At 33.4% G+C, this 17,202-nt stretch overlaps 1 protein-coding gene and 1 long non-coding RNA gene across 7 annotated transcripts; one reads left to right on the plus strand and one right to left on the minus strand.

Moving 5' to 3' along the window:
• Positions 1 to 1,184: 1,184 nt before the first annotated feature.
• On the plus strand, positions 1,185 to 4,309 carry LOC108487605 (uncharacterized). The gene is made up of 4 exons (XR_001871691.2): positions 1,185 to 1,679; positions 1,845 to 2,574; positions 2,688 to 3,526; positions 4,058 to 4,309. It is a non-coding gene; the product is annotated as an uncharacterized LOC108487605 (long non-coding RNA).
• A 1,482-nt stretch (positions 4,310 to 5,791) lies between these two features.
• Positions 5,792 to 14,436, minus strand: LOC108489308 (serine/threonine-protein phosphatase 5-like). Of its 6 annotated transcripts, none has more exons than XM_017793756.2 (14): positions 14,252 to 14,436; positions 13,679 to 13,827; positions 13,305 to 13,474; positions 13,151 to 13,222; positions 12,220 to 12,370; positions 9,896 to 10,004; positions 9,699 to 9,816; positions 9,229 to 9,376; positions 8,587 to 8,835; positions 7,788 to 7,913; positions 7,567 to 7,667; positions 6,467 to 6,541; positions 6,275 to 6,355; positions 5,792 to 6,015 (listed from the first exon to the last, which is right to left on the minus strand). In XM_017793756.2, exons 2-13 carry the CDS (start codon positions 13,755 to 13,757, stop codon positions 6,296 to 6,298), a joined length of 1,458 nt encoding a protein of 485 aa, XP_017649245.1. In that variant the 5' UTR covers positions 13,758 to 13,827; positions 14,252 to 14,436; the 3' UTR covers positions 5,792 to 6,015; positions 6,275 to 6,295. The 6 variants fall into 6 exon arrangements, with proteins under 6 accessions (XP_017649245.1, XP_017649243.1, XP_017649244.1 ...); XM_017793754.2 differs by having other exon boundaries at positions 5,792 to 6,023; positions 14,252 to 14,434; XM_017793755.2 differs by having other exon boundaries at positions 5,792 to 6,101; positions 14,252 to 14,431.
• Positions 14,437 to 17,202: the final 2,766 nt, after the last annotated feature.

The raw sequence follows: 17,202 nt of genomic DNA on the forward strand, positions 1-17,202 counted from the left end.
CAATTAAAATAATATATGTACAAATATACATAAAAATATTTAAATGAGATATTATAAAAATGTTAAAATAATATGATAAAAAAACTTCAAAATAATTGTACAAATAAAAACAAAGTAAAATTATTAAAATATATCAACACATATATAAAAATATTAAATGAATTTTAAAATAGTAAGTTATACAAATAGAAAACTCAATTAATATTGAATTAAAATAAAAGGATAATTTATAAATAAAATAGACCATTGAGATTAAAATAGGGACCAGCGCGCCACGCGTGCAAATACACAGGGACCAAATTTGGAAATATGCCAGATCTCAAAATGCTGCGCTGAGGCGCAGGCTAAAATGCAATAGCACACGGATTTTAGGAAAAATTTAAAAAACAGATAAAACGCAAATAAGAGCCAATTGAAATGCGGCGCGAAGGGGAGGGATTAACCGCGCAAATTACCCATCTAAAGCAAAAGGGCGCCGATACGACCTTTGGATCGAGTCAACGCGCGGATCCCTCCCTTCTTTAAATGGCGTCGTTTTTAAATCAGCTATTAAAACCTCTTTTCACTTATTTTCTTCTTTAAACATAGCAAATCTTTTAATTAAAAAGAACCAAAGCTTTGAATTCTGCTAGGGTTTCATTTAGCAGCCGCCGAACCACCATCTAATTTGGTGGTCGATGGTGCGCCAGCAATGACCAGATCCTGCCAACGAAGGTCATGCCCATGGAGATCTGGTAAGCTATTCTTTTTCCTTTTCTTCTTTTGAAAAAAAAACTTTAGATCCCATATTATTCTTTCAAAAAGAACGTAGCAAAATTCGAAGGAAAACACTCAACACCATTGGACCCTCGCCCGTATCTCCATGTTTCTGAGATATTTGGGCTCTCATCGATGTCGTTTCAGGTATTTTTTTTATTTTTTCATGCAAAAGATTGCAAGCAAATCGAAAGAAAAAAAAAAGAAAAGAATAAACAGAATATGAAATCACCTTTTGATAACTTTTTGATTCTCCTTTTTTGATATTCAATGTGCGTAAATTTTTAGAGTACAAACAATGGCTTTTTATAGCCAGGAAAATAAGAATTAAAAATACAGGAAATCTATTTTCCTTTTCTTTTTTTTCTTTTCTTTTTTGCTATTGTATTCTGTTATTGCTGCTTCTCGTGTATCCTGTTGCAGGAGTAACTATACGGAGGAAGAGGCCCTGGTGACGTGGAGACCGTGCGTGGGAAGCCTCTCGTGGGAGCCCGACCCTCTGGCGCTGCTCTAGCGTATTCCAGAAACGGCCCTTATGTTCTCAGGTTATTGGTCTTCTTTGGGCCATTTATGAATTGGGTTAAGGGGTTTTGGGTGTAATTTTTTTTTTTTTTGGTTGTTCTATGTAATTAGGTTAGGTGTAAATCAATAGGTTTGGGTTTAGTTTAATTTAGGCCCGAAATTTTGTAAATGGACATTGGACTCATAAATAATTTGGTTTATTATTTATTTCTGTTTAATTTTATTATTTTATTTTTGGGTTTTTGGTTTTTTATGGGCCGGGCAAATTGGGCCTCTTACAAGCTGAATAGCTAAAATTCCTGGTACCAGATTGTCTTAACAATGTTTTAAAAATGATGATAAAGGATTCTTCTGGTGTTGTGTCATCAAAGATTTGGAAGTTTGCTTCGGGGGAAGAGAAGGTGGGGGCGAATCTTCAATTATGGGTCTCTTTCCTAATTGTTTGGAGTCATGCTGGGAAGATTCTTCCTCCTGAATCTTCTTTGTTTCAGCTTCTTTCTTTTCTTTCTCCATTTTCTTTTTTATCTACATATGAAGTTCATGGAAACTTGGTTTTTTCTTTTCAGGGACTGCAGGAAACTTAATGAAAGCTCCGTCTGATGGAGGACTGTTCTCTCTAGGACTTATTTCTGGCAGAGGAATTTTTCCTATTTCCTTCAAAATTTTAATCTGATGTTTCAGCCTTTGAATTTCTTATCCTTTTGTGTGATATAGAAAAAGAAATCTTGTCCTAGAGTAGTCGTTTCTCTAACAACTTCTTTTAAGCATTTCTATAGAAGGGAAATTAAGTCTTTTACCATCTTGGAGTTATCATTAAGCTTAGCTTCCACCATTGAGACTTTTGAATCCAAATTGGAGACTTTAGAATCTAGTTTCTTGATAGCCCTGTTCTGTGCTATGGCATTTTCAGTTGCTAGTTTAGGGCAACTTCTATAGCACTAATTTTTGTGGGTTTGCCTGAGTCATCAGCCTGAAGTTTGGAAGGAATTTTAGGGGTATGTGTAACCCCTATTGGGTACATTCTTGTAAAGGTGGAAATTCTTGTTCATATGATGTATCTATAGAATGATACATACATACTGAGGTGGGCATAGGGATTTGTGTAGTTTCAGGAACTGGATTCTTTTGAACCCATTTACGAATTTGGATATAGAACAGCGAAGGGAAAAGGTTTTTGTTTAGAGTTATAACTTTTTTAAGTGCAGGAGGAAACGAAGGTTTTGAAGGAGCTGGTGGGTTTGGGTCAGCTAGTAATATCGGGATTGGTTGAGGAATTTTTGCAGAGTAATCAACAAGGTAAAGGAATTTACCATTGTCTTCTCCTAAATGGCCAATGGAAGGGTCTCCATTCATGTATCTTTTGTAAAACTCAGACTGAGAGGATTTTCATTTTGTCTTCTTTTTACCAGATTTAGATTCGTTATGATCCATGCTATCTATCCAGCCATCAAAGCGATCATATGCACATAACTCACACGTACAGTTAAGAGCCCATGGACAATGTCCTGTTTTGGGATCTCTGAACATATAGTGTGGTTTCCCATCAGCAGTAAAGCTTTCAGTAAGCTTTCTTTCTGGACCTGGTTCACAGGGTCCACAGCAACAGTCTTGGATTATCTCCTTCCTCTGGGTCTGGTACTGGTTGCATCATTAACATTGTGGGAAACACAGAAGGCGTTTCAGGGTTCTACAAGTGACTTTGATCAAATTTAATTTCTATAGTTCCATTCCTTCTGAAAGTGATCTGGCTCTTTGTGGATTGTATTGGCTGATTATGCTCATGGAGCTTCTCATAATTTGTAATCCATCTTTTAGGCAGTAATTTTATCAGTTTTGCCTTTGGGATTTGTCTTGGAACATGAATACAGTGGAGTTGGTCCTGTGTATTGACCGAAATAAGAAGAAAGTTACTGGTACCATACTTTGAGAGATTAAAACCATGATCTTGAACCCTATATACAATCTGGTAATGTAAAGTTGTTATAATTACTGAAGCAACTTGAGGGGCACCGCCAATCTGGATCTGAACTTTTAAGGCTATCGTTAGATTTGGATCATGTAAATACATGGTGAAATTGGGGAAAAGTGTGACCATAACCAGCCCAGAATTTAGAGTAGCTTCTATTGTCGTAATACAGGCATCTTGGTACTTAAGGTATTCGGAATCCAGCAAGGCAATTCGGGCAACTGCCGGTCTACCTTCTGTTCCATGATAATTCAAGGCTAAACGTATAGCTCCAAAGTGGATGTGAGTGTATCCTGCATCAAACCATTCTTTTGGGAATTTTGGAGGGATCTTTAAATTGACAAACTTTTCAGTTGAATCACCCGTGATTAGATAATTGTCAAATTCAAAGGCTTAAGCATATTCTTGAACTTTTTCTTCTTCTCTTAAGTCGCTTCATACAGGTAAGAAATTTTCTTAGCAGAATGGGATTTTAGCGGAAAGTTAGGCATGAAGATAGGAGCTTTGGAAACAGATAGACTGAATAAAGAGTTTTCTGACATTTTTAGTAAAACTTCTTTTTTGAGCATATGCTTGAACAAGAGGAAAATCATAAATTATTAAGAAAAAACATGGCTCTGATACTAATTGGGGTTAACCCAAGAAGAGAATTAAAAATCAAAGTTAGATAGCAGGTATGCTATGCCAAAATACGGACATTTTCATGGTCATTTAACAGGCACTGCCTTTTAGCTATAAAACCTTAATTCAAAATATCTTTTTGAATCAAAACAAACTAGTATCTTAGATCTAAGTCTGAGTTTTGTTGTGCAGGATCCAATAAATGGCAAGCACAGAGCATACTTTCAAAGCTTAAGAATCATTAATGAAATTCATGATTCTTCTTATCCTTGCTTAAACCCAGAAAATAAAGGAAAGAGTTTAGAAAGCCATAGTATAAGAAAACACACTGGAAATTTTATTAGATGGAAACTCGATACCCTTACAAGATGAAATACATCTTTACCATGTAGCCATTCGATTATCTGCTTCAGACATCAAATATTTCCTGCGCAATACAGTTCATGAAAATATCCAGCTTGAATACCAAAATTTTTTCACATTCTTAAGCTGGTTCCATCCTCTTGACAAATGGTTGAACATGATTACAAATGAACAAATGAGAACTACTGGACATGAAGCTGTAATCATTTTCTACAAACCACAATATTTCGTGCAGTGTGGACGAGCTACACAGCTAGGTTCCTTTCTAACAGTTTGGATTCATAGAATCTATTCAGATGAAGTTAGGCACTCTGATAATGAATACAGAAACCTGCAGAATATCTTTTCCAGCTTAATCGAGTTATCCCATTTGAAATTTGACCTCCTCCACATATTGATGCTCCATGGAATATTGTGTCAAATGGCCCTTATTATCAACAACTTCTTCAAGCACTTCAAGAATATAAAGATGATATTCCAGATTCCACTAAATGGTTCCAAAAATATCCTATGTGGCAGAAGTTGAGATTGAAAGGATAAAACTCTATAATAATTCAGTTCAATATGCTAATTATGAGGATATGTGTAAAGATAATGATAGCAACAGTGAAAGCTCTGCACAATTTCCTCATTTGAATGCTAACAGTTAAAGCATCTTGCCACTTGAAGAACAAAAGAATAATTTGCTTTATTGCTTTTCCTTTATAAGTAATGAGTATGTACTATATTAGTGCATTATTAGTTTGCACTGTAACTGTGTTTGTCTGTTCTTATCTAGTTTGTACTATAATTATATTTGTCTATCTCCTTTGCCTATAAAAGGCAATGTATTTCATTTGTACTATAATTATATTTGTCTGTTCTTATCTACTTCAATGTGTTTTCTTATACTATGACGTTCTAAACTCTTTCCTTTCTTTTCTGGGTTTAAGCAAGAATAAAAAAAATTATAAATTTCTTGAATGATTCTTAAATCTTGAAAGTACGCTCTGTGATTGCCATTTATTGGATCCTGCACAATATAACTCACAAAGCATACTTGCCATCTAACTTTGATTCTTAATTCTCTTCTTAAGTCAACCCAAATTAAGATATATTTATTTAATTAAAACATTTAATTATAAAAGAACATTTTTTAGTTTATTCAACTTCAATTAATAAATAATAAATAATTCAAGTAGAAATTTTGAAAGATATCACTATATTAATTTCACTTTTGATAAAACACTCTTAACGCCATGACTATACTATACTTAAATAACAGAAAAACTCTACTAACAATATACCAAATATTTGTTTCATAAAGATTAAAAAGAAAAACTCTGCTATGTAACTTATGCCAAACAAAAATTATATAATATAATAATAACATTAAAAGATAATTAAAATTTAAGAAAATAGATGCACAATTATGGAATATTACACAGATAACATTGAAATAAATGAACTAACATAAACCAACTTGATTGGACAAATATTAGAAGGCTATTTAAATATCTGTTAAACTTGGTTAAGTATCATTTAGGAAACTTTCTAATTAAGAAGAAAACAGCAGCCAAGGGATTCAACAAGAAAAACTACACAAATTTATTGAAAATTTTCGAAGTATTTTAGGACACATGTATACAAAAACAGCGAGTTGTCTATGTTACAACGCTACCAGCGGAATCTTTGCCAATACCAGGAGGTGTCTTCTTTCTTTATCTTTTTCTTTTTTTTAATCTTTTACTGGCTTTTTTGCCCAACTTGAACTGGCCTTTGGATTGGATTAGATTAAAACCCCAAGCCTGAAATTCTTAAAAATAAAAAGAAACAATAACATAAAAAACCATAACGGGCAGTTATCAACATTTACCACTTTGCCAGCTGCCCCCTGGACAGGAACAAACTTAGCATCAACCCGTGAACAGACATTGTATCCCAAAAAAACGATCATACCACTGAGCAATAGAGAAACATCGTATAGCGATAAATTGAGCTACAGAGCAGTATAGAGATTTTATAGCAAAAACCTAATTCATACGAGATTGGAGCATTACTACTCACTGAGAAAGATGTAGGGCATCACTATTGGAACATTCGGAGAAAGTTATTGGCATAAGCCATCGGTTTGACATCAGGGTGAGGCTGTGCAGCAAATCAGACATCGAAGCAAGTCAGTCAAAGCTTTCATTCACGGTCTTTTTCTAGTAGGAAAACAATACGTAAACAATAATAAAAGCAACACAAATTACTAACCACTGCTGAGAAGGTAACAATATTTGGCTTTAAATCAGGGGCTTCGAACCGAATAAATGCACCCTTGTTACCCATCTGAAACAAACGGTTAAATGAATTGTATTAGACTATAAAATATTATATAAATACAACTTCCAACCTAATAATTCTGTTTCAACTTCAAACAGAATGATCAAAAGAAAGACCTAAAGGATGGTAAGTGTTGGAGGAGAGCACAGGTGAGGAGGCAGTGGAGTTGGAAAAGGCCAAATCTCATGCCAAATTCTAACATTAAATTTTCTATAACAAATTATACTACTCTTAAAAGTAATATCCTATTGCTTCGACTCTATTTTAATTCAAATACCCATATCCGACACATCCAAACATTGGTACGAGATTATAACCCCACCAAGTCCCCCCAAATACAAGAAAAAGCTTAAGAAAATGGGCATACACATGTCATACACTCGCACACAATCTGAGTAACTTCAGAAACATAACCAAAATACTAGTGGAAACTTGATGCTCCACACACTCTGCCTGAAACTATTTAATATTGCAGTGTGTTTGAAAATGACAGTAAACTACAGAATAAAATGGAGGAACTCATGAACTGGAGGACACACACATATTGCACTTGTGAAAGACCACATGCCTGAAACCATTCAATATTGCAGTGTACTTCAAAATGACCATAAAATGAAGAAACATGTGCACCGGACAACAAAGACACATTGCATTTGACAATGACTATATGATGCAGGTTTCAAAGAACAGAAGCATACGCATGCAGCTATCCCCAACCAATAAACCCAGACTGATAAGCTTCATACTTCCACCTCAATTGCTTTTCAATATTTGACCATAATCTGCCATTATCTTTCTGGTTCTCTAAAACAACTTGATCCAAGATTAAGAGAGGTACAAAAAGATGATGCAACTTATTATAGCAAACAATTGATACTAACTTGTTAATGAAAAACAGTTAAATTAATCTAAAAAAGAAGCTTGCAAGATGACAGACACAATCAACTTTTTACGTACATTAATATCCATATGAGATTATTACACAAGACCCGAGGATAAAATTATGAAGTAGAAATTTGAGATTCAATTACCTGATCACAGTAATTTGGTGCAGAGAAAACAGTAATAAGTTTACCATCATGCTCAATCTCATAACCTTCATCTTTTACTTCATGAGATCGCACTATTAAATCTGCCAATTAAGCATAATATCACCAATATCAATTTCTTTCTTTCTCCCCCCTCACCTTTTCACTATAAAATAAAATAATATAAAACACATATACGAACACACAAACTATCCGATAAATACCTAGATTGTTATCCTGCAAAAATCTCCTTGTCACATCTGCACCAAAAGAAAGACCTACTCCCCTCTTGCTAGGCCCTCGTCCTGGGTAAGGTTGTGGATCACTCCAAAGCAATTCACACATCAACCCTGACAAAATCAGCAAAGAACCATGAGACAGAGAGTCAAAAGCGTAGTATTATTATTTAACACTACCTTTGCTCCTAAATTTGTTTCAACTTCTTCACGCAGAGCCATTTTAGATGACTACTTTTTCACATGCATTTTACATGTGAATTGGATTATTTATCAAGTATTATACTGATTACAAATGACAAAGTTTCATATTAAAAATCATTATTTAGGTAGACTACACGGTAATTAAAGTAAAATCATAATTTAATCCTAAAAAACTATTAGAAATAGAGAGCAAAAGTAATACAGAGTTTTAAACTTAACAAAAGTTTCATTCCCATTCAATTCAATCTAGAAGAAGAAAAATTTTCTATCACTAAATTTTACTAGAATATTTTTTCTAAAGGTGGAAAGGATATCTAAGCTTAAAAAGGGCATCAGTGTCTTCAAAAAAATTTCAGACCACCTATGTCACAATTTTTATATTATATAGATAAAAATTTGGATTGTAGTGGAGAAACATCTATATCCAAACTAAAAAAGTGGATGAACAAATAAATGTTGACAACATAGTTTCAAAACTTTAAACAGAAGAAAAATCAATAGTCAACGCATAATATATGAACTAGTTCCAAGCATAAGAGAATCTTCAGGAGAAGTAAAGGAGAAACACAGTTTTCCAGATTACCTTCCTCAGGAGGCTCACAAAATCGATCTATTGCTCTAATGTCAGAGAGTTTCACCCCATCAACACTGAAAAGGCCTCCATGAACGACAAAGACCTTTTGATTTATTACATGAGCCAAAGGCAAATAACAGAATACTTCCGCAAAGAGTTCCACAAATGTCTCACTCAGCTTGGACCTGACCTCGCCCTCAAAACCGTAGATTTTGTTCATGCTCTTACTCTCATGATTCCCTCTAGCAAGGTAAATAGCTGAAATTGCCAAGTTAGATGTAAAAAAAAAGTTAAACCAAGATTATATATATCATACTAATAGGTAACAAGTCCTGAAGATCAGTTTAGAGAGCTTCCAATCAAGATCATCAATTTAGGGAGTACCCTATCAAGAAGATTGATATAGGAGTCTCCGATCAAGATCATGAAGATCAATTTAGATAGAGATAACCTAAAAGAAGTGCTCAATAAAGCACCTTAATACTCCAGTGACAATTTGGTTTAAGCACAAATAAGAAAAAAGATGCATCTAAAATATTTGAAATTATCTGCAAAGGGACAAGGGGAGAGAAACAGGAAAAAAGGACCATGCAATTCATGGAAAGGCCAAGGAGGAAATGTGAGGCAGAGAATGTCAGAAGTAGAGTTCACCTGATGGACACATGCACTTGAATGCAAATAGTGTGAGGATGACCTCCACAGAGAAAGATCCTCTATCAACAAAGTCACCATTAAAGAGATATGGATTCTCTTCAGAAGGGAGACCATTAAGCTCAAAAATATTTATCAGATCGTAGAACTACAAGAAAATGGAACAATAACGCTTTAATAGACAAAAGCAACTAAAAGAAAGCAAAAGCATAAGCAATAAAATGAAGCATAGTAATTATTCCACAATGTTAGCTATATTATCATAGCTCTAAAATTTAGTTAATCAAGAAAGCATGATAGCTACTTGCATCTAACATTAACGGATGGCGACAGTATATACATCACCAAGTCTTAAAGTGCACTAAGTCCACTTTAGACTCTGTTAATTACCTTATTTGGCAAAAGCATATGAATCATGTGCATTTGCTAGAGTTAGAGCTTTGATAATGATTACCAAGGCGTGAAATTACCTGACCATGCACGTCACCACAGACGGTTAAAAGACAGCCATCAGGAACATTAATATCTACAAGAGAGGGCAAAGCCTGCAACATTTCTCTCATTTGCAAGACAATCTGGAATGCATATCTGTACCAATAATATTATTTAGCAAAAAAGCTAGTAATTTAGCAAGAACAGAAGCCATAACTGCATTTACTAAACAAACCTTTTATGTAAACACTTTTGGTTCTTGAAGTCATCCATCATTTTCTTAACAAAGTCCAAAGTAACAACATCTCCCTCTATTTTTGCGCCTAAATATTGTGGCTCCACCTCTTTAACAAAAAAAAAATAGCAATGTCATTAATGCACAAAAGACATTCATTTTTAAGATACTTTCAACAATTCAAGAGAGCAAGCTAAAATATTCAGTGCTTTCAAAACTGATGAGCAATTTACTTTCAAAGTTTTACAGAATGTTTTATCTGTATTTATATGAATGCTAATCAGTGTAAGTTAAAAACTTATATGCAGCTTACATATTAGAAAGTAAATGATAATGCATTAGCCTCTTTCTGATGCAAGAATGAATTGCTACATTAAACTCCAAATTCGTTCAACATAAACCCATTCTATACACACTGTAAAAAGTACATAGAATACTTACTCTCTCAGACATATGTACTGCACCTATACATCCTAAAAGTCCTAAAATTGATCTTTTGATAATTGAGCATGTCATAGTTTTGAAAGCTTTTCAATTGTTCAAATTCCGTATTCAATTTATAATTTTTTTCAAGATCAGTAACTATTCCCTATTACATTATAGAACTTATGCAACAATAGTCAGGAACAATATAGGAATAACTAGCAGACAAGCCCCTTGCTAGATAAATGAACAACTTGGAATCAAATCCCATGTTCATTATGGGCTAAGGTTTTCAAATAATCTACTATCACATCATCCAACCACTGGTTCAGAGTAAAAACGAGGGAGAGATAAGGAGCAAAACTAAACAGAACATTTAATACTGGTATTGAGCTTAGTCTTTAATCAAATTGGTGTAAGAACTTCTTGCCTAAACTAAACACTGAAGTAGAAAAAAAATCAGCACAAATTTTATTCTGTAAAATATTACAGATGTTATAAAGGAAAACATCCACTGCCAACCAGCCAGTATGTTACTAACATTTAGGATCATTTTTAATCTCTCCCTCCTGCCTTATGAAAATACAGGATAGCCGGTACCCTTTCAATTAATATTCTTTCTAAGTTCCTAGTGGAAATGTATCATCTTTTTAGTGAATTCACCCTTAATCTGATAGTTTGATAGCTCAAACTATCAGATTAAGTCAAGCATTTAACTCTTAAGTAAAGACACCACTACCAGTGGATTCACCCCACCACCATGTCCCTACAACCACTAGCACTACTGCTTCCACACTTATGGCAACTGCTGCCCCCACCATTTGTGACTAGTGCTGCCACAAATGCCACTGAAGCTGGGCGTGCATGGAAAGTGAAATGGGACCCGTCCCTATCATGATGCAATATGTTAATATAAATGTTGATTAACAATATGGCAAGTTCCTCCACACACAAAAAAGACTTATCATTAAAGAAAAAATAACTAATCATGTATAACTTGATATCATCACAAGATAACTCTCCCATGACTAATTTCCTTCCCTGTACATTACCAAAACATAAATCACACAAGTACAACCTATAGTAAATCAGGAAAACTATGATACTTGGAGAGCGATGATCATAAATTTCAAGAGGATTCAGGTTAATGACATATTTTATCAATATGACCAAAAGACCACAATTTCATATAAAAAAAAATCAGCCTGATACAACAAAACATTATCAAATATCGCTTATCCATAAACAGATAATAAGGCTAGCAATGAAGGTTATATGAATTAACAGCTTTTCAGTAAAGTTACCTTTTACTATCTCAATTTTCCCACAATATATAACACATACCAGATATATATAACATAGTGAATCAATCACCAAGATGATGACACGTTCCAGACTGAACAACATAAATAGTATTAGGTCACAAGCTGCATTGAAAAAAATTTAACTGCACTAACTGTTAGGCAATTCATTGCTTTATTTGTAAAGGACACTTCTTAGTTTCTCCCTAGGAAATATGATGTTGCAATAAGAGGATAAAAAGGTAAAGTGATAACATCAGAAGGCACTGAAACTTAGCAAAAAAAGAGCTTAACTGCACATTATCTCACAAATAATACCAACAAATGACACAGAAAGATTCACAATTATTCCTAAATGATATTTTTCATTTCAAACAAACCAGGTTCCCTTTTTCTTAGAAGAAAAGAGAAACATACTATATGCATCCTGCCAGTAGATATTTTGACATCCTATTAAAATTTTCAATCACCCATAGATGCAAACAAGAAATAGCAACCCTAATGAATATCATATTAATGTGGAAGACCATTTCTAGAAGACAAAAAAAAAACCATAAAGTTTGGAAATAAATGGTAGAAATAATGGGAAGAAGAAAATACTTATGGCGCGGTAATCTATGGAGTCAGCTACAGAACGCCTCTCCGACTCAGGTACAGAAATCGCTTCTTCAAATTTTAATTTCATTACCGCTTTCTCACACTCCTTTAATTTCTTGGTAGCATCAGGATCATTGGGACAAATCCTTTTGACCTGATTACAGAGGGAGGAAATTATATTTCAGACATCACAAACCATATGTCACATGTTAATGTAGAGCAATTATATGAATTTCATGGGATAGGAAAAATAAGGTATCAACAATAGATGCAAAATAAGCAAGGGGAATAAAGACAGTTAACTCTAAATTGAATCTATGGAAATAGGCATCACTATCAAGAACCCTCCTCCAGGTCCTTAAATGAAATCAGCCAAAAAACCATATGTAACTTCTCTATGCATAAATTTCACTAGACCAATCTTAGACAGGATGATGTAAGAAAGGTGGATCCATCTGCAATGAGTGTATTAATTACAAAGGAACATGGCAGTATATCTCAGGTAAAACAAGAAATAACATCATAAGGTTTTCTCACTCAAAAGCAAATGTATGCATACATGCAGCTCATAAAATAGAAAACATGATAAGACTGGTAAAGTTATCTCAAATCTAGAGTTACCAAGCACATCTCACCACCCCATACAATCTCGAATACTAGAAGGAGAAATAACTTGTTAATCTCGTCTTAAACAGAAAAAAATATTCTGCACAAGCCCTAGGCATAAAAAGGAAAAGAAAAAGAAAAGAGAGTTTCTGAAAAAATTAAAATTATTTATTAGAAGGGCAAAAACCTGCTACAATTATTAATGAATTAAAAAACATGTAAAAAAGATTCATGAGAAATAATTACAGACAATAGCAACCTCTGAATGAAAGAAGTTAAACAAAGACAATGAAACAAACATCTTTTTGAAATATTACAACCCCAGCACCTGTTGAAAATCCTTTAGTGCTTCCTTAAACTTCCCCATGGCAAGATAAGCTGCACCTCGTCTGTAATAACCCTGTAAGTTAGAGAACCATCAGAACAAGAACAAAAATATATACTGCATAAGAGGCTGAATCACTTCAGTAGATAAAGCATGCCTTTGAATATTTAGGATCCACTTCAATTGCCTTAGTAGCATCCTGTATGGCACTACCATACTCTTCCAATTTGGTGTGAGCAAGTGAGCGATTGGCCCAGTACACTGCATTCTGACTATTTAGCTCTATCGCCTGCGTGTACAAGTCAATAGCCTGACCATATTTGTGTGCTGAATAAAAGAAAATCGAGAGCTTGAGCACAATTGAACACAACGAAATTGCAAACATCACTATCATAATCCTCATACATGCATTTGACTATCTACATTCTGCACTTTCTCTATGCAGAATCAAACACTTTAACCCAATCAATATTCAATAAAACAAAATAAAATTCCGTGATACTAAGATTTACATGCTCATTACATTGGTACCTTTAAATGCTTCATTAGCTTGGTTTTTGATTTCTTCAGCTCGTGAGAGGTTAGAACCTTCATTTTCCATACCGGGCATAACCTTTTTATCAACTTGTTTAAATCAAGTTAAAATGTTAGTGAAAAGCTTATTTTCTTCTCACAAACCTCTGCATCATCCACAACAACATTAAACAAACAACACATTAGCAAGACGACAATGCTTGCATCTTCTGAAACAAGAGCATCCTATGTAGTAACTAACATCCATAACAAAAGTATCAGAACACCTTCGAAAATAACAATACCTAAAGCACACTTAAGAAATAACAAATCTAAAATTATCATCAAAATTTTAATAAATAAATAAAAAAGCATGCACATACATCTGTAAAAAAAAAAAAGCTAATACAACTTAAAGAAATTATTCATATATTCTATGCTAGGATATTCAAAACTTCATATTCAAAGACAGAAATTTCAAGCATAAGCGAACAATCAAAAGCAAGATAGAAATAAAAGTTAATAGTTGTAGGGTTAGCGAAGAATTGAGGGAGACCTAAGTGTAGATTAAGGAGGAAGAAGGAAGGTTACCTGGAAAATAGAAGATAAAAAAAAAAATCAGCTGTAGTTGAGCTTTGACTGTCGAGCGAGAGAAAATGGAGTTTTTATTAGTTTGGCTGAAAGGGAAACCCTAGTTAAAACCAGAACAACTTGTATTTTCTTTTCCAACCTATTTTTTATTTATTATATTTTATTGTATTTCTATTTATGGATTGATTTGATTGTCAAATAAATTTTGTTTTCCCTGCGGAGAGAAATCAGGAAACTTCTATTCCTTTTTAATTATTTTACAGCGCATGGTAAAAATATTATTAAATATTATTAATATATTTTTGCTAAGAATGAATTCTATAGAAAGTACGGGAATTCTATCATGACTTATAGTGGAGTATAACTTGTTTAATAGGTTACATTACATGTTAAATTACTTAATTTTTGAAAAATTGTTCTAGGTTTTAAGTAACACTTTTAGCTTTGTTTAACATGTGATGGATGTAAAAAGAAGAGTGTTGTATTAAATAACCCTCAAGTTTAAACTCCCAACGTGATAAATTATTAAAGTTTGTGGACAGTTAACTCAAGTATGAATCCTTTAATAACTTTTTTAAATTTAACTAGAGCTTTTAGGTTCAATTGTCGTATACTTTACATAATTTTGTATGAATTGTGAAAAAGTGGAATAAATTTGTTTATAGTCATACAATGGCAAGAAGAAAGCAAAAATGCATAGTCACTCTCAAACTCTCTAACGAAAAGGTGGTGTTATGATTAGATGTAATTAAAGTTGAGGCTATTTCTTATTTCTAGACCTTATACATAGTTGATGGACCCCATATTTGTCAGTTTCCTCTTTATGGACATTTTTCGAAGCTTAATGAGCCTATAATTGGGATGTTGGAGTCCAATATTTCTTCTGACGAAATTCAATTGGCTCTTTTTAATATGGCACCCCTAAAGGCTCTTAATTAGATGGATTCCACTCTTAAGTTTTCCAGTCATAATGGCCAGTTACTGTTAGGTCAATCTGTCAGGCCGTTAAAGACGTGTTTAGTAGTTAAACAATTATTCCTTTATTGAACAAAACCTTGTTGGTTTTGATCCCAAAAATTAATAGTTCAAAGGTTCTATCTCTTTTTCACTCCATTAATCTATATTTAATGGTTTACTAGATTATTACAAGGGTCATTATTAATAGGTTGAAGTCTATTATGTTACTCTTATTGCCCTAAATTAGACGAGCTTTGTAACTGCCTACAACATTACAGACAATATTCTTTACCTAAGAGGTTATTCACTCGATACGCACTAATAAAACGGGAGCAAGATGGATTGTTATCAAAATTGATCTGGAGAAATCTTATGATTGTATCATTTGGGAATTTATAAAATATACACTAGTTGAGGTTGTTTTTCCAATAGGGTTAATTCGTGACATCTCACACTGCATTTTGTCCTCATTAATGCAGATGATTTAATGTTCTTCTATAAGCTAACTTGGAGAAGGCAAATCTTTTGAAATATGCCATTAATCAATTTTATTATTATTCGAGACATCAAGTCAACAACCAAAAGGCGAAGGTTTTTTGTCCCTCAATGAACTATCTACCTTAACTAGTACTCACTTAAGGTACCAACAAATTTCGAATTTGGGCTTTTACCTTGGCTTTTCCCTCTTTCATGATTGAGTGAGAAAGAAAACATAGTAATTTGTGATTGATAAGTCCATAATCGCATTAATGTATGGGACTCCAAGACTTTGTCAATGGCAGGTATAGTTACACTTGCCAAGTCGGTCTTTATGCTAGTGTTAAACTATTTCATGCAATCAACACTCGTTCCTAGTGGGTTCTATGTGAAAATAGAGAAAATAGTTATAAATTTTATCTAGGGCTCTATGAATGGTTTAAGGAAGGTTACTCTTATTAAATGGTTGGATTGTTGTCAACCTCTTCGAGTGGAGATATTGGGCTTTGAAATTTAAATATGCAAAATGGTTTCTTCTTTCTCAAATTGGTCTTCCATTCACTCTGGATTACGAGGTACAATTTGGGGGATGGATGTTCGAAGTCAATAGATTGAAGGTAATGCTCTTTTGTTTGGAAAATATTGTAAAAATCCAATTGAGAAAATAATTATTTTGGTTACAACGGAAATTTAATTTTTTTTAAATCGAGCTTATTGTGTTATTTATAGCAATAAACCTAAATCGAGATATACGTAAGCTTTGTACGATATGGACTAAAGTTGATATTGACTTTCAACTAAGCATCCTTATCCGTTATCCTCGAAGTATGAATTGCTTTAAGTGTGGACTAGGACAACACGAACCAAGTCACAGAATAAAAATAATTTATTTGCTTTCAATGGGAAAGTAAATTCAACAATTTATTTACTTTCAATGGGAGAGTAAATTCTATCTATAAATTGGTAACTATTCAATATTCCCAGAAAATAAAATTTATTCTTTATAAAAAAATTACTACTACTTTTTGACAAAATAATGACGTTTACGAAGTGTGTAATTAGGTCAATCGATGATTTCTACTTATAGAGAAAAGCACATGAGTTATGCTTGAATAATTCCTAATTAAATAATATTGTTTTAATAAAAAATACAATCCAACTCTAAGTAAAATAAATGAGGTAGCGACATGCCCTCATATATTACTAAGGTTGTCACCCCTCATATGTTACATGAGGTTTAGTTTGAGTCTCTCATGTATTGAGTCCAATTATATGTGTTTCTTGTAACATCCCTTACTCAGCCCGATCGCTGAACCCGAGACATGGATGTTCTAAACAAATACCAAACAATTACATATAATTATAGCTCAAAAACTCAATTAAATATCATTCCATCAGTTAAATCAATTTCGGGTTAATATTGAGCTTACGAAAACTTTAAACCAACTCGACAAAAGACATAGATTAAATTGAAATTAAAATGAAAAAATGGTAAAAATTTGCAAACAGAGGTCACA

Source organism: Gossypium arboreum, chromosome 10, assembly GCF_025698485.1.
Source record: "Gossypium arboreum isolate Shixiya-1 chromosome 10, ASM2569848v2, whole genome shotgun sequence".
Lineage (NCBI taxonomy): Eukaryota > Viridiplantae > Streptophyta > Magnoliopsida > Malvales > Malvaceae > Gossypium > Gossypium arboreum.

Bases quoted from the DNA above. Each gene is read 5' to 3' on its own strand.
- LOC108489308 (XM_017793756.2), bottom strand. From the start codon at position 13,757: ATGCCCGGTATGGAAAATGAAGGTTCTAACCTCTCACGAGCTGAAGAA. The intron at 7,668-7,787 runs GTATTTATCGGA...CTTAATTGGCAG, and splicing joins TTTGCAGGATAACAATCTAG to ATTTAATAGTGCGATCTCAT. The intron at 6,542-7,566 runs GTAATTGAATCT...CGTTTGTTTCAG, and splicing joins CACCAAATTACTGTGATCAG to ATGGGTAACAAGGGTGCATT.